Source organism: Colossoma macropomum, unplaced genomic scaffold, assembly GCF_904425465.1.
Source record: "Colossoma macropomum unplaced genomic scaffold, Colossoma_macropomum, whole genome shotgun sequence".
NCBI classification, from domain to species: domain Eukaryota; kingdom Metazoa; phylum Chordata; class Actinopteri; order Characiformes; family Serrasalmidae; genus Colossoma; species Colossoma macropomum.
Window position 1 is genome coordinate 28,691,969 of NW_023494788.1, and position 20,104 is coordinate 28,712,072.

General features: G+C 39.3%; 1 protein-coding gene across 6 annotated transcripts in view; it reads left to right on the top strand.

Annotated features, from left to right (window-relative positions):
• dlg3 (discs, large homolog 3 (Drosophila)) overlaps nt 1-20,104 on the top strand; it is a 77,781-nt gene that overhangs the window by 12,418 nt on the left and 45,259 nt on the right. For all 6 annotated transcript variants that reach the window (XM_036569066.1, XM_036569060.1, XM_036569061.1 and 3 more), the window contains exons 2-4: nt 16,939-16,992; nt 17,356-17,406; nt 18,586-18,710. In XM_036569066.1, coding sequence (XP_036424959.1) covers nt 16,939-16,992; nt 17,356-17,406; nt 18,586-18,710 — 230 coding nt within the window. The remainder of the gene's footprint in view (nt 1-16,938; nt 16,993-17,355; nt 17,407-18,585; nt 18,711-20,104) is intronic.

The window sequence follows — 20,104 nt, forward strand, 5'->3', positions numbered from 1 at the left end:
ACCCAGCTTACTGTACGGCTGTCTAAATAGCACTCTATAGGAAAAGACAATGAAAAATGCATAATACAAAGCTTACCTAAAATGGTTATTAGTATATTTGAAAGATTATGATTTAGGCTTAGAATTTCTATAAACACACTGCTATTGGTATCTTATTTCATACAGAATTTATTCCAGTTACCTGGCGTAGTGTACTTGATCAAATGTACAGCTCCATTATACCACTTAGTGTGTGAAGTTATCTATGAAACTATGAATATTCAGATTGTATTCATCCACAAGTGCACTCATATTCAGATGATCTTGGTCTTACGGCCTGCTGAAATTGCTGTATAGCAATTATTTATGAATACCTCACATACCTTGTGCATGGAAATGTAACTGATAGAGTAAAGTACAATTTGAATTTATAGACACCCCAGCCCTACTCAACATGTTTGCTCACCCCATATCTCGACAGAGATAAGAATCGAGCCGCACATCTCTCATCTCAGAGAGTCTCAGCCCCTGGCAACTGCTACGAGAGGGTTGAGCCGAGCCTGTAAAGATTACATGCCGGATTACCATGCTGGCTTATCAAAGTTTCTCAGTGTTACACAGCTAGCAGGCAGCAGCCCAATTTTTAGCTGGTATTTGCTCCTGTATACTTATTTGGCTGTTCCTGCTGTGTGTATGGGTGTAATTGTCTTAGACCTACGTTGAGTGATTTGATCATTGGTGTTCATTGGCCCCACTGATGTCGTTAGAGGTAAAATCAAATAAGCCTCCTGTCACATTTCTGGTCTCTTTGCTGTTTTAGTGCCAACTAAGGATTTAGACATCATAACAAGCTACTATTTTTTACAGCTATGCATTATCAATTCTAAAGGTAGGAAGTAGTCTCAAAAAATACAACATCAAGACATGCAAACTGTTGTATTTCTGACAGGCATCAATTACTGTGTCACAGATTTGTATAAATTCTGTATCTTTTCTCTTGATAATTTATGCGCTTGCTAATAGGCTGTCGAGAAATAGCAAGTGGGTGTGACAGTCTTTGCACCTTTACAGTTTCTGTTTTCTCTGAAAGTGTGCACCACGTCTCTGCTGAGAATGTTTCTAAACTTGCCTTTAGACCTATGCCTATTTGACAGTTTCAAATTGTGTCCTGATGAACTGCATTTTAGTATTCTAATGATATAACTGTCATACTATACATGGTAAACGCCCACAGAACTACTGAGAAATTTTTTATGCAGTAATTGTACTTTAAATTTCAGAAAAAGGCACCAAGATCTCTATTCATGAGTATAGAGAAACTTATAAATAAATAACTTTTTTCCAGAATTTCACCACAATTTTCAAATGCTGTCTTGGATTCTTCGGCGTTCCTGATGGCCTTTTAGAGTATTTCTTGAGCACTGGGGCGAAACAGGTTTTGAGCATGTAATGAAAGATATCACAGAAATCTAGTACGTTTTAAATGTGCTTCAACAAATAATGAATCGTTTTTTATCTCTCTCTTTCTCTCTCTCTCTCTGTCCCTCTCTCTCTGTCTCTCTCTTTCTCTCTGTGAAAAAAAAAATCTTGAACCTAACCAATATATGTCAAATTGTGTATATACATAAATTGTTTGTAAGGATATTGCTGTAAGAATATTTTTAAACCTATTTCTAGACATTTTTGTTAGCACCCAAATCAAATCATCATAAACATTACAGGTTACCACACAATCACACAACAGAAAATGATCTCCGGCCAAGTTAAAGATATTCCTTTATTGAAAGCCTATACTGACTTAAATCTAGTCAATATATCTCACATTTAGAGCTTGTATATTGTTGAGAGATACAGAGATTGTTGTAGGTATATTATAAAATGTTGCAACCTATTTCTAGACATTTGTACTTATTTTAAAGCTTTACTATGTAATATTTGGGTATTATTACATAGTGCAGCTGATCTTGTAACATCAGTTGTGCTTCGAACTACAAGTGGATCAGTCTGATGGTTGTGAGCATGTTGAAAGAGTATTCAAAGAGACCTTCAAACTTGTCAAAACTTGGTGCAGACAGTGTCTTCCAAGGATGCAAGTGAAATATCTACTAATATCATCATATCTTCATCATGATTTTGCATTTGAGACCTAAGTATCACACTGCATCTTCTCTTTTGAGCCTGTGCGTATGACGTCAATACATAAAGACGCATGATGTGGTCCATAAACTTCTGTGAAGTCCAACCCGAAGCCTCTGACTTTTAAATTATTATTTCAGCCTTTACAGGGTGACTCGCAGCAGCAAACACACATCATATTTTAGTTTGTTTTTTTTTTTCTTCTTTCTTCTTCTTTCACAAAACAAGAAACCTTTGACAGTAAAAATTACATAGTTTTTTATTTTACATATAATATGTAATAATATTTAATCACATAATATTCCAACAACACTCTACGCAGAGGTAAACGTTTGAACTCCTGACTATATCAGCAGGTCATTAGTTTAAAATAATCTGGACGACGGTTTAGATTTGACCAATATTTCAAACTTGTATTTGATGAAATATTTATTTTTCTCTTGAAAAGCAAAATGTTTAGGCGATGCTGGGCTACTGGTTAAAATATCTACATTTTGTCCATTTTACTGCATTTGCAACCCCATAGAAATAAATGTAATATTTCTCCTGGATGCTAATTCAGGTAGATGTAGTCCCAGTTTCTCCATTTTATAAATGTTTGTCTATCACCACTGGCAGACATGTACATGAAAAATATTGGATATGAAGATGACAGGTCCCACATTGATGCATCCCTAGAATTGACCAGACTTAAGTCAATATAGGCCAAGGTATAATTTTTTGCAGTGTGATAATACCTGCAATTGATTTGATTCCTGAGTAGGAATATTTACTCACTGAGATTCTTAGAAAGTCTGACTTGCCAGCACAGAGTAGAAAGTCCCACAGTAGATCTTTCTGTTGTGTTTCATCCTGCATCTGGAGGGGGAAAAATCGTTTATTATTTGACATTAGTCATCATGACTTCGTGACTTTGTGGCTGCGCAGGAGAACAGAAAAAGGATAGGCACCCATTAAGGGTTTGTTATGGCATGAGGGACTGGCCTCAGTGAAGCAGCTCATAAAGCCCACAGCTTCTGGATGCCTTTGAAGCTTTTACAAAGCACTGCAAGTGTATTCCGAACCCAATCAACATTTGGACTCGGTGTCAGCATCATGAAATGGACATGCAGAATATTACAAAAACTCCCAACACATAAGAGAAACGCACACACACACGCAGACACATTTATGCTGCATCCACTTTGGCGCTGGGTAGGAGGGGAGCTTTGCCTGAGCCACACATTGCCGGTGTTGCCATGGTGCAGGCTGAACTGAGCTCTATATAAGCCTTGCTCTGCCTAATAGGATGGGACTGCACTGTGGATCTGTAGACAAGCAAAGAGGTTTTAGAAAGCATATAGGCTGCCGTATACTGACAAATACTTACATACATACTCATCCATTAAAGATACAGTACATACAGGAGGTGGAGAATAATAATGTAAAGTTGATTTTCATTCATTTTTAGTAGCTTGAGTAACATATCTTGGGTTAGTTTTAAGCTTCAGCTGAATATTCACTGTTATCTTACATGAGCTTCGGTGTAACGTGCCACTTGTGTAACACCGTGCACTGTGAATAGGCTGCTGGAGTAGCTGCAGATCCTGATCAGCCAGCTTATAAAACCCAATGTGGGTCCTCTGTGGATTAATATTCCCCATTAAAATTCCAATTATGTAATCAGCCAAATCCAAGTTCTGCATATGCTCATCAGAATCATTGCGAGGCCAGTGATGATGCTGTCTGTGGCGGGGGGAGGGGGATGGCCAGGACCAGAGAGAGAGAGAGAGAATGATGCAACAGAAGGCCACTCATATCGTTTTGCCATCACTGCATTGCTGATTCCCTGTTACAGAACAATGTTATTATTGTCAGATGTCACTTGTATCTGATGTTCCAGTGAACTCGACCTCATGTACTGCCCTGCAAGATATGGTGATATCTGCATAATGTTTACAAAATACACCATTTCTAAGCTTATTACTTTTGATGACTACTTGAAACCTACGAACACAATCTAACACTCTCCCTTATCAGACAGTCCTTGTTGAATATGGATTATGAGTCATTTACGGAATTACCTTTGGTGATGTGAGTTATTACATTAAAAATCGAGACCTAGTACTCGAAATGGCATCTAAAACAGGGCCGGTCATCCCTTCTATGACAGGGTGAGTAATTAGAAATACATTTCTGACGTTCAGATCTCCAAATGATAATGAAAATCAGTAAAATGTGGTTAGCTAGTATAACTACAGCTAAAAGGTGTCTGGCTAACACCTGACAAACTTCCAATCAGACAATGCTTACAGTCTCTTCTTGATATTACTTAGAGCTGTCTGCAGTTAGGGTTAATTAAGCAAAACCTGCTGCTTTAAAGACACCGAGAGAGGCAATAACTGCAATTAAAAATCTCGGTTAATGACCTCTTTTTATTTTATTTTATCTATTTTCTATGTGATGATGTGATTTTTTAAATCTCTGTTAATCTGATCCTATGTGTTGTTTAATATGATCTTGTATTTTATCCTGTACAGGGGCAGAGTACAGGAGCAGGGACAAAAGGGGTACAGGAAGAAAGAAACATTAGCTTGTATTGTGCTAAAGTTTGTATTGGGATGCTGTTACATTCCATAAATAAATTTTGTTAATATAGTAAAACAGTTCATTACAAAAACAAAAAAAAATAGTTAAATCTTTCTAAAAACGTACTAGTTCACAGAACTGTTTGTCTGTTGGGAAAGACTAATGTTTGCTAGGACAACGGGCAGAATAATGTGACAATTTGTCAATATTAACTATGAACATCAGCAAATCCGAACATGAATTAGTTGCTGATACTTCATGACGTAGTATTACGCTGCAATACAGAGGACATATAACGAATATAACCTGTGATAAATATGAGAAAAAGTATACTTGTAAACATACTTGAATTAAATTTAAAAATTACTTGAGATGGCACAGATCCAATACTGGGTATCAGTATCGGGCAGATATCTGGCCTGAAATTTCACACAAAACCCCATAGTTTCAACACGGTGACTTTTCAGGAGAAGGAAAAGCTTTTTTAACTTAAAATGGAAGTAAATGTAAAAAGTAATTGTAAAAGTAAAAGTAAAAGTAATTTGGACCTATTTCTATTGGTCCATCTATATGAAATTTTCACACATTGCAAAGGGCAGCTGGTGTTTTCAAATTATGTAAAAAAAAGCCCAAAACTACAAAAATGCAGATACGAGGTTTTGTCCCAACAGTGACTATGTTCTAGTGTACTGGTAGGTCTACCAGTTAATGTTTTTACACTACTATTAATCATACTATTAAAGATTAAATCAAGAAATGTTTTAATACTACTGTATAATACCTGGCTGGTCTTAAAAAATCCCACTATTAGCTGAATCATTTTTGTTATCTTTAGTGCTTGTGTCACACATCTTCCCCTCTGATGATGTTTGTGTGAAAATGGCTGGTGTGCGTGTTCTCAGATCTGTGGATGTGATATCTGTGTGCGTCTCTGTGATGCACGCTCTGATCTCAGTGGAGATATGTGCTGTGGGCTCGTGCTCTGACGCTCCTCTCTCCGTCCTAAGGTGTGCGAGAGAGATTGCAAATCTGGCCCCTCTGTGGGAGGCAGATTGTTTTGGCAATCCCTGAAGTGATACAAACGTTTAAAACAAAGCCTTTTTTCACGGCCTTTTGGCAGTAAATACGCCAGCATATGGATAAGCGTCCTCATGAATATATTCATAATTGTGTAGAGAAAAGTAGTGGCACAGCTCTTGTTTCTGCGCCGTTGTTGTTGCCGTTGTCCTACTTACTGTAATTTCTCATCACTTTCAACACCTACATTTGTCAGCCAAACAGAACACAGGCACACAGAGTGAATGGAGCTGTGTGGGCGCATTGGAGTGGAGGGATGGAGACCTGATCCCTCACTCATGTCTACAGAAGAGTAAAGAGATGGAGGTAGACAGAAAGAGGAAGAATGGGAGGCAGGAAGGGGGACCTTTTCTTCCGTACTAAGAGCAAAAGGTGTCCCTGTGATCTGTGATTGTTTTAATAGCAGATCCCGTCGGATTCCTCTGTGTTTTAATGACCCGTAAGCTGCTCCTGAGTACTCCCCTGTCCACCGACTCTCTGTCACTTTCCCACACTGTCTTCAGGTGGCCAGAACCATTTTACAGTAATGCTTGTCTTTTTAACTGTCTGCAGAAGTTTGACTTGTAGAGCAATAACATTTATCAAGGTCACAGTGTGAGCGAATAAGGCCTATAAGGCCTTTTAAAACAAGGTCTGTCATACATTACAGGCTGTTCATTTCCTGAGGGATAATGGAAAAGTTAAAGTGAAAATAGCTGAAACAAAAATGCATATACTGAATGCGCAGTTCTCACAACAGCTAAATAACACCAAAAAAAAATGTGTGAGATCTTCTGTTCCCTGTTACTGACACTCACTGCTAGAACGGCACATCGGAGCAGACAGTGCTGTTATCTTAGCAACAGGGGGTAGCAACCAGCTGAAATGCATCAAGCAGTGGTCATATAAAGCTTTTATTATTCAAGCTAGATTAATGTATCATATTCATCAATGCATTGGCTAATATTTGAGTTTGCCCACCCTTTTAGGTTCAGTATTTAAGGCAACAATATGCTAGTACATAGACAAACTGAAGTTAAAATGTAGGCACATTTACAACAATGTAAAATGAGTATGTGTTTCAGACCCAGAAACAGGGATGCTCCAATATAGGAAATGTAGGCCAATGCCGATATGTGGCATTTTTCATGTACAATGTCAATCATGATACCAATGCATAACTATGTACATACCAATGTACATAAATATTTATAAAATGTAGATTTTGATTAATCCACCTGGATTAACATTACAGAAAAAGTATAAAGTTTATTTCTATAGGATTTAGAGTGCAGTAAAATGAATAGAAAGCAGACATTTTATCTCAGTGTCTAGATATTGGTTGGAAATATTGGTTAAATCTAAACACTGTCCAGGCCCAGATCATTGAAAACTTTTTTTAATGAAATAATTTGATGTAGTAAATATAGATTGTTAAAGTTTCAAAACATACCATTAATTTAACAGTTAATAGAGTTCATATCTGTAAACTAAGCTGCCAAAGCAGCCTGTTTTGATTTTACTTTTTTTGTGTTGTCACCAAAAGCGATGCATTTACACATATTTGTCTGTCAAACCTGTTTAGCCCCACCCAGTCAAACTGAAGTTAAAAGGAGTTCTTATTGCTTTTGGAATGAGGTACAGTACAGGACAGCCAATCAGAACAGAGCTCATTTACATTCTTCAGTCTTAAAGGAAAAGTCTGTTTAATGTTAAGGGACAAAGACTGTTGGAAAACAGTCATGTAAAATGAATTGTGACTGTTTTTGGTGGACATCAGGGGAAAAGATAAAATACCAGAAAAATGTAGAATATGGGCCCTTTAATCAAAGATCTGCTGATATCGATATGATTCCGACATCGTGCATCCCTACCTAGAAATCAGGTATCAGTCAAGTTGATGTATTTGTCCATTTCCTTTGTTCTCTAAAATGGATTATTAATATGGTGTGATATTATTTTATTTGCGCAATTCTGTCTCCAGCTCGCAGTAATTTATCATATGTCGTTGGGCATCTGGTTCTGCTTGTGCTTCGTGTGATGGTGCAGACAAGCGAAGCAGCTTGACGTTTTATTTCGGTAGTGGTGACAGAGGCTGTTTCCTCGCTATAATGATGGAGATGATTATAGCGCTGCTGCTGCAGTGGCTCACATAACCTGGCAGCGGTGTGATCAGACAGGGTTGGGTAGATTGAATTATTATCCCAGATAGTGCTTATGTGCTCCATACGAACTGTCATCCTCCAAGCCAGGCTGTTTCTGGCAAACGTCCTGCCAACATCAAACACTCAGCATTCATATAGTGCAGACGTCTGTGCACAGGCGTCTATGAGTTAAACTCACACATTTAGCCGCAGCCTCATATTTTGTGGTTGTTGCTGTGACTGATACACATAATGTCATTACTTCATGGTGGCTGTGTGTGTTGAGCTGAAGGTCAGACTGATGACCTCTTGGGGGCTCATTTGGAGCTGCTCACCATGACCAAACAGAAGGCTAAGCCAGTGTGGGCTTTAGTGACATTACATAGAGCGGAGGAAAACACTGCTAAAGGTTTAAATATTCTCTTACTGTGTCTCAGTGTTTAATCGTTCACTTTCATTTAGTGTTTCTACTCGTCTTATTTTGTAATTTAGAACAGGGATGAGATGATACAAATATTTTCTGTTTTGAAATGATTTTTAATTCGGAGGTTAGGATTTGCTATTTTAGGTAATAACAAGGGCACACAGTGTCACTGATGTGAAGCATCACTTTTATGAAACATGAAAAGTGATCTGTGTGCTAATAACAGCCCCTTGCAGAGTCTTCAGCCTACTAAATGTGAGTGAGTGAGTTACAAGCTAGGTTTATGATAGGGGTGCGGGAAAAACTCGATTCTTGGATGCATCGCGATGCGGACGTGAACGATTCTGAATCGATTCATTCAACGTCAAAAATCGATTTTCTAAATACTTAATTTATAACGTAATGTTGACGGAACGCAAAAAGCTGAACTGGAAGTGGGAAAGTGCAGCGCCCGGACAGTCTGTGGCGGCACATAACAAAAACACTACTGGAGGAGCGAGAAATCCGACCAGCTCCCTCTGCATTAAAAGCCAGATTAGGTCAGGAGTCACAACACAAATGATAAGAAGAGCCATTTTGCCTTTCAACGAAGTCAAACCACCTTGGGAGCCACAACATTTAATGCCCAGTATGTCTCAGGGTGCGCTAATGTCCTAGTATGGGCTAAAAATATAAACGAGAGCGCAGATTTACTCCGCTCTGCTTTAAGCTTTAGCTACAGCCGCTTTCCTCCCATCTCCGCCAGAAAACTTTTCTTCAAAACTAGAAGAGTTTCTTGTAAAATGTCTCAGCATGCGTCTGTTTTACGAGGCTGAAGTCGCTTCTCATTCGCCAGTTTCTCGTTCTAATTTTCCCGTTCCACCTTAAATTCTGCCTTAGGCGCCGAATGTAACTGCTGCACCATTAAAGGTGGAACGGGAAAATACGAAAGAGAAGCGAGTGGATTTTCGCAACTTTTAAGAGAAAGAGTCTCTCAGCAGATTTAACCAACCGCGCTGCTTATAAATGCGAATAAGTCCTCCAAATGTTCGTCTTAATCTGTTTTTTTTCGTTCGCTGCTAGCGAGGCCAGACCTCGGGGCTATGTGACCTGCTGTCTGCTGTCTGTTCTCAGTCGTTGAGAACCAGGGCTCTTGCGTTATGCTGCACACTTCGGAGCCGAGATTCAGCGTTCAGTCTCGAAAATACCCCCCCACTCTCTACAACGAGACCAAAAGGGTGGCTGTAACGTACTGCGTGGACACCCATTACCACTGGATCTTATTTCAGGGCAACAGCGCATTTTATCGCAGATGAGTGGCAGCAGCGTCTCTGAATGAGAGCCTTCTAGTTCAGTTGCCACATCACTTCCATTTGATTTATTAATAAAAGATATTTTAGATAATTAAAGCAAAGTATTTGTAATGATCCGTAATGCATTTACATTATGGATCATTACAAATACTTTGCTTTAAAACTACCAAGTCAGACAGTAGGAAGATAGAAATCATGTATAGAGAAAAACGATGCATCGAGATGCATCGATAATCGTTTTATAATCGCATCGCAGCCCTCTGAATCGTAATCGAATCGAATCGTGAGGTGCCTAAAGATTCCCACCCCTAGTTTATGAAGTGCTTTGCATGTAAAAATGTCAGAGCTGTATTTATATACTACACAGATTAGATTGGATTGCCTAAAATTTACTTTCTAAACTAGAGATTGTAAAGTAGCTTGTGTGTCCTTGTGTAAAATATTTATCTCATAAAGTAGAGTAACTGAGCTATTAAACATACAACATAGCTAGGATGCACCCACATGCTTAGCTATGTTGTATGCCTGACCACTGACAGTGGTTTCCACGAAAGGTGGTAAATGAAAGACCTTCGGAAAAGACACAGGGGCATATTGATTATACAGTTTCAGTTTTTGTTATACTCTTCCTTTGTACTGTTTTACAGCTTTAGTTTACAGTACTTATTTGAAATGTGTACACTTTGAGTAACATTTCCGGCACATGGGATGAACAAGTCTTTGTTTCTAACTAGGGCCTGATGGATATGAAAATTGTGTGCCTTTGCTGATTTTGAAGGGCTACAAATCCCAATGACCATTAATATCACCCGATAAAATTTGTATTTTGTAATTCAATTTTAGGTTTTAATTTTGTCACATTTCTTAAACTCAAAAAACAGCAGCAATTTATGAATTTTTAAATCATGTAAATACTGTAGCGCAGTGGCAGAGCTTCCCAGCGTTCTTTGTGGTTTAGGTTACCGATAATTAGCTATTATATTTTTGGTTTTAGTTTTCGTGGGAAACGTTTTGTGTTATAACATGTTATGCTCATGCTAAAGGTTAGGTTTCAGTTAGGGTGGGCAATATAGCGCAATAAATATTTAGCTTTATTGTGATAAATTATGTCACATTACATCACAATATGCTTTTATAAGCATATCTTCAGTACCTAAAGAACACTTTATACTGCATGTTTCACAATAAAGACTGCATAATTAGTCCTGTTTAACTGGATTTAGTGCAGTGTCATATGTGAAACATGGACTAAACTTACTATATTCATAGTTTATGTTAGTATTGTTTAAATGTGGCAATACTGTTTTTTTTTCTCTGTTCTAACATATCAAACCTCAAACTTAATATCGCGACACATACAGTGTCTTGAGAAAATGACTTGAAGTGTCTTGATACTATATTTTTGTCATATCGCCCTCCCCTAATTTTGAAGCATTTGACCTGTTTAGTTTTTTTACACATGATGGCGTTTGTGTTCAAAGAAACTTTAAACATAGCAGTTTTCTGCCATATTATCGCCGCGAATTTACCTGATAAGTCGGTGGGACATTCAGTATTGGCTGATATTATTAGCAATAGATATATTGTTTGGGCCCTATTTCTAACATTGACAGCTTGTACCTCATAACATGAAGCAGCTGGGGTTGTTTATGTGGAAACACACCTGAGACAACTAGTTAAAAACCTGTGAATTCAGGATTCTCATTTACAGACAGATTTTTTAATACTTTTGCATTATTGGAGAACTTATCAGGCATTCTCTTTGCTTACCCACTGTATACCTCTGTCTCTGTCTTTCTCCTCCTGGCGTCCCCTCTCAGCACCCACGCCTCAGTGAAGTGAATGAGATGTTGGGTGCATGGTAATTGGGTCTCTATTGATCGGATTGCAGCGTAGCTTTTATGAGAACTCAATGAAGGCAGGCAGAAAGGACCATCTAACAGCAGCACCCCTGACTTTCCATTTTCTTTCTCTCTTCTTCTGGCTCTCTCGCCCCTACTCAGCACAAGACACCCCACACAACCCTAGACAAACCCCTTTCTCTGTCCCCACTAGTTCTGCCCTGGGCTGCAGCTCATGAAGTATGTGAATTACTCATGCACCAAATGGATCATTCCTCTGGCATGGCTTGTCTCCCTAAAACCAGAAGGACACAAAGCACAGAGTGATCATCCTCATAGTGTGCAGTATCATGTCAGAAAGCCACCTTTATTATAGAAACAAAGACTCATATTTCCCCACAGGCCACGGATAGTTATATGTTTGAAGTATTGCATGTAATAGCTGCTTTCACTGTACTGCTAGCATTAGTCCTGTCTTGTCACAAGAATCAATTGCTGCAAATCTGAAACAGTCAAATGTGGAATGTAAGTACGGTATGCGTCCATATGTAAATATGAACAACTGTGCACTGCACATAAGTGTATTAAAATATAGCTAATCCTCATATGTTATGAAGGACTGATGTGGAACAAAGCAGCAAAAACTCAGTTTACAGCAAAAGACATTCAACTGTACAAGCATGAGAGTACAAAAATGAGCCAAATAAAGATATTGCAGGCCGTGAAACCGTGAGTAAGGACAGGTAATGCAAAAGAGGGAGTATAGTGTGGAAAGTCCAATAGGGATTGCTGCTATAATTCTGAAAAAGCACGGTAAGCAATATTGCTACTTGCCGGGTAAAGTGAATTGTGCATTAATTGAACATAGAAAGGATGTCAAGCATTATTAAGCTAGCGAACAGCAGTTTTGCCCCCCTGTGAAATACTACAAAACATGTCTGTTGTTGCTACTATTTTAAATGTTACAAAACTGTTCACACTTATTTTCTGCACAAACACATCTTTATTTAGAAACAATTAAGTTCCGAAAATGTCAAGGGTGCTTTGACACATCGAGTCACATTGAGTGTGGATTCACCCGAAAGCTATCTGGCAGTGAATAGTGGTGATCGTCGTGGCTGTGTAATGGACAGTCTCCCCCACCTGGCCGCTGTGTTGCAGCTCCGGGGCAGGCCGCTTTTAGAGGCGAGCTGAATGTGACACAGCCAGTCTGTCTGCTGAATGGTTGTGCTAACCACACACTAGGCTGCGGGCAGGAGGGGCCCGAGCCTTTGCCGTTCTGTCCTGAGAGAGACAAACCTGGAGGGGGAGGGCTCTATCCGCTCCATGCAGCCAGCGCGGTAGCCAGGGTGGCCGTCGCCATGGGAACACATTGATTATTTAGTAGTTTGGATGAGGCGCTTGTCCTGCCGCTTGCCAAGGTTCATCGAGAGCCTTTGTCAGATTGCTGTCCCAAGGGACCGAGTCCAATGACTAAAGCTTGTCAGGGGAAGCGGTGCTGTGAGCTAATATCAATTCACCTCTTTAACGAGCAAACCGGAGCCCAAGCAACAGTTGCAATAAATGAACTGCCCAGTGCTGTTTTGCATATGTGTGTATTTGTGGGTGTGTCTGGCCCTGTGCGTTGCAGCTGGAGAGAAGTGAACAGCGACAGCTGGCTGGATAACAGCCTTTTAATGATTAGTGTTTGAATTAAAAGGAAATTAAGGGATTTATGATAATCTAATCCAGATTTGGTTAATTCCACCCATGGCCCTTCGTCTACCCCCTTCTGCCACATCTGGACACCCTCCAACCTTTTACTGCTCTCCCCTTTTTTCTCTTCACCCTCTCACCTCTTGTCAGCCATCCCTGCATAAGCTCACCCCATTCTCTCTCTCTTTCTCTCTCTCTCTCTCTCTCTCTCTCTCTCTCTCCTTCTCTCTCTCTCTCTTTCTCTCTCTCTCTCTCTTTCTCTCTCCCTCACCCAGCATGGTTTTAATCTGGGATAGTGAGTTAGTGTTGAACAGAGTGATGTGCAGCAAGGTTCAGACCGTGTAAGCCTCTCTCCAGGACATGGACTCTCCAGGTCATGTGCTGCTGTCACTGCTGCGGTGATGCTGCAGCACTGTGGACGACTCATTCACCCTCGCTTACCTTCTCTTTCTCCGAGGACAGCCGCACGCAGGGTGGCCCCCGCTCAGATTACTGTCCTGTTTCATCTTGTTTGTGTGTGTATTGCTATAAAGATGTGGGATTATAGACAAAATCCCAGACTAGGATGATAGCTTTTACAGGCCTGAGACTGTGGGTGGTTTGTTGGTAATTGCTATGACATGTTTTCATACCTAATTAGCAAGCTGGGCAGTTGACACTACCTTATTGCAGGCTATATGTTGCTTTGCTTGTCCTCGCCTTCACTACAGTTCCCTGCACATAATAACGAAGTGTAATGTCCATTTGTGAAATTCAGTAGTTGAGAAGGCTATAATAATTTCACAGTGTGCTATCAGCCACTACATGTGGCTCCTTTTAAGCAAGAATAGCAATGTTGAGCCAGTGATGAGCCAATATGGATTGGTATATAAATGCAATTAATTGTTTTTGGTGCTGTTAGAAGCACATGAAGATTTGAATCATTTGTCACAGATCTCTTTTCACAAACAGGTTAAAATGGCATTTGGTTTAACAAAATTTCAGTAAAAGTCAGATGACTCTTTTATCTCACTGATAGCTGTGGCAGTGTTACTTAAGGAACATATTGTTCTGAATTCTCCTGTTCCTCAGCCTTAATGCTATTTATGCAGTGTGTTCCCAACTCCAAAATGTGTCTTGTGGCTTTGGTACATGCGTTGTTGTATGTGACGAGGGGATAGGGGATAGGGTAAACTTGGTAGTTGGAGGGCTACAATTAAGACCTCAATCAGACATTTTTAAGATAGACTTAATTATGTATTTTAGCTGATTTTCAGAGATGACATTTTACATACCTTGCAAAATAATTAAAGTTTTAGTTCAGTTATTTAAAAACAAAATATTTCTAAATGACTAGAACCTTTCAGTAGAGATGGGAGATATGGCAAAAATATAATATCATGATCATTTACACGATATGCCACCATCCTTTCCTGACATCTTGCATACAGTTATTTTTATAAAATATGCACAGCACTGCACAAATTCCGATTAAACAGGACTTATAATGCTCTCTTTGTAATGAAACATGCAGTTGATCAGTGTTCTTTAAGTACTGATGATATCCATAATGATACATATTGACTTATTGCCCAGCCCTACCTCACTGTGTCATTGACCACACTTGGTTCATTCAGATCTCAGCTCATGAACTTTAGTAGGGTATCTCCCTCCCTTCTTAGTGTTTCAGGTTGTAGTGGTAAAGTACCACATTTACTTGCTACAAACACTGATTCAGGCTTTAAAATGATATAAATTTGTACTCAATAGCTGATTTTTATGTTTCTGACGTATTTACTAAAAGACACAAGAAAGAAATTCACACTTATAATACACACTTATAACAACGATTCTCTTTTTAATTAAAAGGTTACCATATGAGACAATATTGTTTGAATACAAAGTAATTTATGGCTGAACTGAAAGATAAGCAGTAACTAGATAATAAGGCAGGATGTGTGTTAGTGGTTTATGAAGTGCGTCATCTTGGGAAGAACAGGCTGTGTTGTACGTGTCCTGCTGTACCTGCAAGGCTCTGTCTGGAAGCAGGAAGAGTCAGGTGAAAATGGAACCTGTGACAGAAGAAAAGCTCGTACTCCATCTGCTCTTTTCAGCTGTGAGTGAAGCAGAGAAATAATTCAGCAGCTGTTATTATAAAGCTACAATGGCAATGAAAATGGGAGAGAATCTAAAGTGTGACTGTCTGTGATCTATCGCTGTACTTTACATACTGCTGTGGTGCTGTCTGGTGGTATTTGCGGTATTTGCGGTATTTTGCGAATAGTGGAGAGTTTAGTTACTGCAAAATACGGCTCATGATAGCATGATGGCAATCAAAATAATGCGAAATTGAGAGCTGTAGATTCCAAGAACAATAAGCAGATTAACATTTGCAGGGGATAGGAAAATAATGGAAACACCAAGCAACATACGGTTATATCAGCAATAATGAATTAGGGGGTTCCTTAAATCTTCAGAGTGGTTTCAGTTCCTTCTTGGAATGCTGCTGTGCAGGTTTGGAATGGATTATTGGAAAATTGAACGATTCTTCAAGAAGAACAGATGCACTATCATGTCAGCCAGTTGGGGGCAGGAAAAGTGCTGTAAAAGGCTTCCTTTGATTCAAAAGAAAAAAACCCTACTTAAATGCATATAATGTATTCTAAAAATTTCTGAAAATATTTTTTAATACTATATTTTTCGCCATATCGCCCACCTCTAACAAGAATATCATTGCTATAAATAAAATAACTAAAATAAATAAAACAAAACAAAAAAAATCTCCATTTTTTTTCCACTTTGTATTTTTCTACATCATATCAGTGCAGCAGCTGCCCTTGAAAATTTCACAATGAGTGGGTCAGTAGAAATGCTCCAAATTTCCTTGCAATTAAATCTTTTTACATTAACTTACATGAAAAGTATATGAAAGTTTTTGCCTTCACTTGTAAATGGTTTTGGTTTTTGTTTCTTTTTTCCAAGTGCATCGGTCATAAATTAGCTTTGTGGAATGATCCACAGATTTAGCAGATATACCATTTAAGCACCTCTTTCAGTTAGTGAGTTTCCATGATAAGGTTTTTGCCTTTTTCACCTTTTTTGTAAATTGAATATGCAGACAATATATTACGGAATATAAGTGAAATATTGTAATGCATTATTGGTACCGTTTTTGTAAGGGCTACAAATAGTAGTTTTAGTCACATAGTAAGGTTTAAAATGTCTATTGGGAGGCTTCTAGCTGCTTTGCAGCACTGTCAGCATCCTGAGTATCGAGAAATCCAGCAAGGTCTGCGTGTGAAATGGCATTAATATCAGCCTGTGATCTGTCTGTGTCTTCTCATTCACATTCAGAGCATTGGGTGCCTTGTGAATGTACTAAAAAAAAAGTCTATGTGTATATATATATATGTATATATATATATATGAGCCTGTACGGTACTGAATTTTGAACACATTACTGTGTCCGTTATCTCTGTTTCTGACATATGCGAACACCTCAAAGTAGATATGTTAGAAATGGAATATACTGTGTAGTCCAGGGGGAATTGTGCACAGCGTTGTTTGTCTCTCTTGCTGTAGATACAGTTTGCTTCAACTCAGAACCACAGGCCATTGTAATCCTAACACCTTCAGTCCTGTTTCCGCTACTCTCCCTACGGCATCACACCATGCTGATGATGTACCGTGTTCCACTGAGGCACACTAGCTGTTCCCATGGCATGCATTTATTTTCTCCTCACCCCCTGACAGCACGTGTGTGTGTGTATGTGTGAGTAGCCAGCCTCACACACTGAGGTAATGCGCATCTCTTTATCTTCCAGGCGAACCCTCCTCCCATCATTGTCAACGCAGATTCACTGGATGCAGGCCCTTATGTAAGTATCTGTTGTCTCTCTGAGTGCACCTCCAATAGTCCCTGCTTGCCTGCCACGTGGAATTATTCCCTTTGGTCTGACCTAGCCCTTTCCTGTATGTGTTTGAGATGAATAAGATACAAACAAGGACTATACTAATTGACAGAGTGCGTGGTTTAATGTGAGATTTTGTAGTGTTTTAGACTGTCATTAGTACTAATCTACTTACGCAAAATCTGTACTGTTTACAGTACATTGATGTAGCTGGCAGTATTTACCCTTTTGAGTCTAAGGTCATGATATCTCTCAAACATTTTTTTTCTTTGCCTAAAGTAAATTATGTCAGCACTGTACATGAACTAATCCTCCTTTTGCTAATTACAGGTGAATGGGAGTGACGGCATGTACAAATATGAAGAAATCATTTTGGAAAGGGTGAATATCATTGTGCTACTGCATACATCTTTTTTTTTATTTTAGCAGTTTCTGCACTGACATTTGTGCATGCTCTCTCTAATGTGCTACCTGTGCAGATCTGGCCACTAGATGGCAATAAATAGTGTTCTCAGGATGAAACAGGAGACACCGCAGTGAAATGGCTTCTCAATAAGCAAATGCTTACAAATCACCACAGTCCTTCTACACTCATAATTCATTTAAATTCCAGTGCTGCATCTGACTACATAAGACAATGTGTTCCCAAGAAGAGCCTATTTTTAAGTGAGCGTTAAACAGTGAGACCCGAGTGAATAAATAGCTTTTATAGGGCCTGGGCTCTCTCTGCATTCCTCCATCTTGTATAAAGCAAAGTCATGTAGTTTTAATCAGGCAGTATATAGCATCCATGAAACAGCGCTAGCTGGTGGAGAAGGGTCAGCGCATTGGCAGAGCTCTGTGGGCCTTCGTCCTCCCACAGGTCTGGATGCATCTCTGGGCTTTCAGGATAATTGCAGGGCTGCTCCTCCGCTAAGTGGCATTTCTGCATGCTGAGGCCTAAATAAACTATGTAGGATCACACGTTAAAAGGTCCGTGGGTGTGTAACATTTGGCAGTGGGACCCAGCGTGCTCACTCTGGCTCAGGAGCCTCTGGCTGGGACACCTCAGCCTCCCTCTGTCCTAATTTGCTACGACTGTTACTCATTAATTATAGAAAATAATAAAGTGAAATCTTTTCTCAGCTGTCTTCTTTTGGGGCCCATCTCTGACGTGCCTGATAGACCATCGAGTCTCAATCCACAGCTTTAGATTCAAAAGAAAAGGGGAGGGTGGATGAAAGGAGTAATGGGTGGAACAACAGTGGGAGAATGAGAGAACCAATGAAGGACTAGTGTAACAAATACATTTCTAAGGGTTTTTTTGTGTTTGAGCAACACAAATCCTTGTATAGTGCAAAGGTTCTTTCTTTCATCCATCTCAAAAGCTATCCATATGCCTGAGATTTCATATAAATGAACAAAGACTTATGGAATGTCTCTTAGAAAGATATTTTTTCTTTTAAGGAAAAGGCTTTTGTGTTCATCTCCTAACCACATATGTTTGAAATGCCTGAGGACCTGTTATGAATGCTGGTTATGTATGTTCTTGTGTATAACACCTGTCCTGCAATACAACAGGGCAACTCTGGGCTTGGCTTCAGTATTGCTGGAGGGATTGATAATCCACACATCCCTGATGATCCAGGAATCTTTATCACTAAGATCATCCCTGGAGGTGCAGCAGCCATGGATGGAAGACTGGGGTGAGTCCACACTCTCTCTGCTCTGTCATGCTTTCCTGTGCTTTCTGTGCTTACCTCACACTGCCCTAGTAAACTACTGCCCAAGAACCACTGTCCTAATTCTTTAGTATCCTAGTAAGTTTCATCAGATTTTCTGTTTGTGTGTCTTTTAAAGGACAGTTTCATGGAAAAACAAAATGTCTTGCTTTTTGAATAAAAGAGTTTAAAGCAGTATATAAACACTGTTAAAGTATCAAAATGTACCACTCACTCCCCAGTCTGTATGAGCCATATATGGAAACTGAGCTGCAAAAACAGGCTGTTTTCAATTCATCATTTTTTGTAATGTCATAAAAACCAACCCTTATAAATATATCCACCTAGTCAAGCCTACAGCTGATTAGCCTCACCCTTTCACAATAAAGATAGAGTAAAGAAGGAATGTTTCAGCATTTCAGGCAAAATACAGGGCAGCAATCAGTGCAGAGCTCATTTACATACACCAGTCTTAAAGGCACTGCAACAAAAACATGTCAGATATGGAAATATACATACAACCCTTAATTTCATAATGAGCTGCATACTTACTGAGGGTCTAACGATTTTAGTACATATTGGAAAATCGAATTTGAAATGTGCATCAAAATTGACTGTGTTTCTTCTGAGGGTCTTTCATTTATCATCATTATCAACCACTGTCAGTGATCAAAAGGCATCTGTGTGCATACTGTCAGTGGGCTGGGAGGGGGAGGGGCGTATGTTATGCATGCTCCCATGTTCAAATGACTGGACTTTTTATAAGCTTGTGAGGTCAGGCCATGGTGGTGGTATGAGAGAAGGGAGAGAACTCAGAGAACTTTGAATTCTAGGTGGCTTCTGCTTGGAGCTAAAAGGCCAGATGCTCCCTTTTGGACATTGGTAGGACTGACAGATAGACCTGAGAAACAGAAAGGAGGTGGGGTGGTGGTGGGGATTTCAAAAACTTCATCATGGGAAACGAAAGGTATTTATGGGATTGCATTGGAAGGAGGAGAGGTTTCAGGAACAGTCCACCCCTTAAACTTTAGTCATTCCATAACTCCATTTATAACTTCTAGGGGTTGTGATTTTTATGATTTATTTTGTTAAAGGGCTAAACAACGGACATTGACAGACACAGTCTGAGAATTTGTATTTAACTGAGCCAAACCAATCAGTGTAGTGTACAGTTAGAGCTGTGTAGAATCATTTTTACATGCAGATACTGAAAATCTAATTAAATCTTGACCTTGAAATTAAACATAGTATGAAACCTGATGCTATGTACATTATTATGCCCCTAGCGTGCAAGCGTTTAAACTGTGTGCATAGTCGTATGAATATGAGCATATGAATGCAAGACACATTCAGAAATAAATCAGGTTTTTAATTTTGTG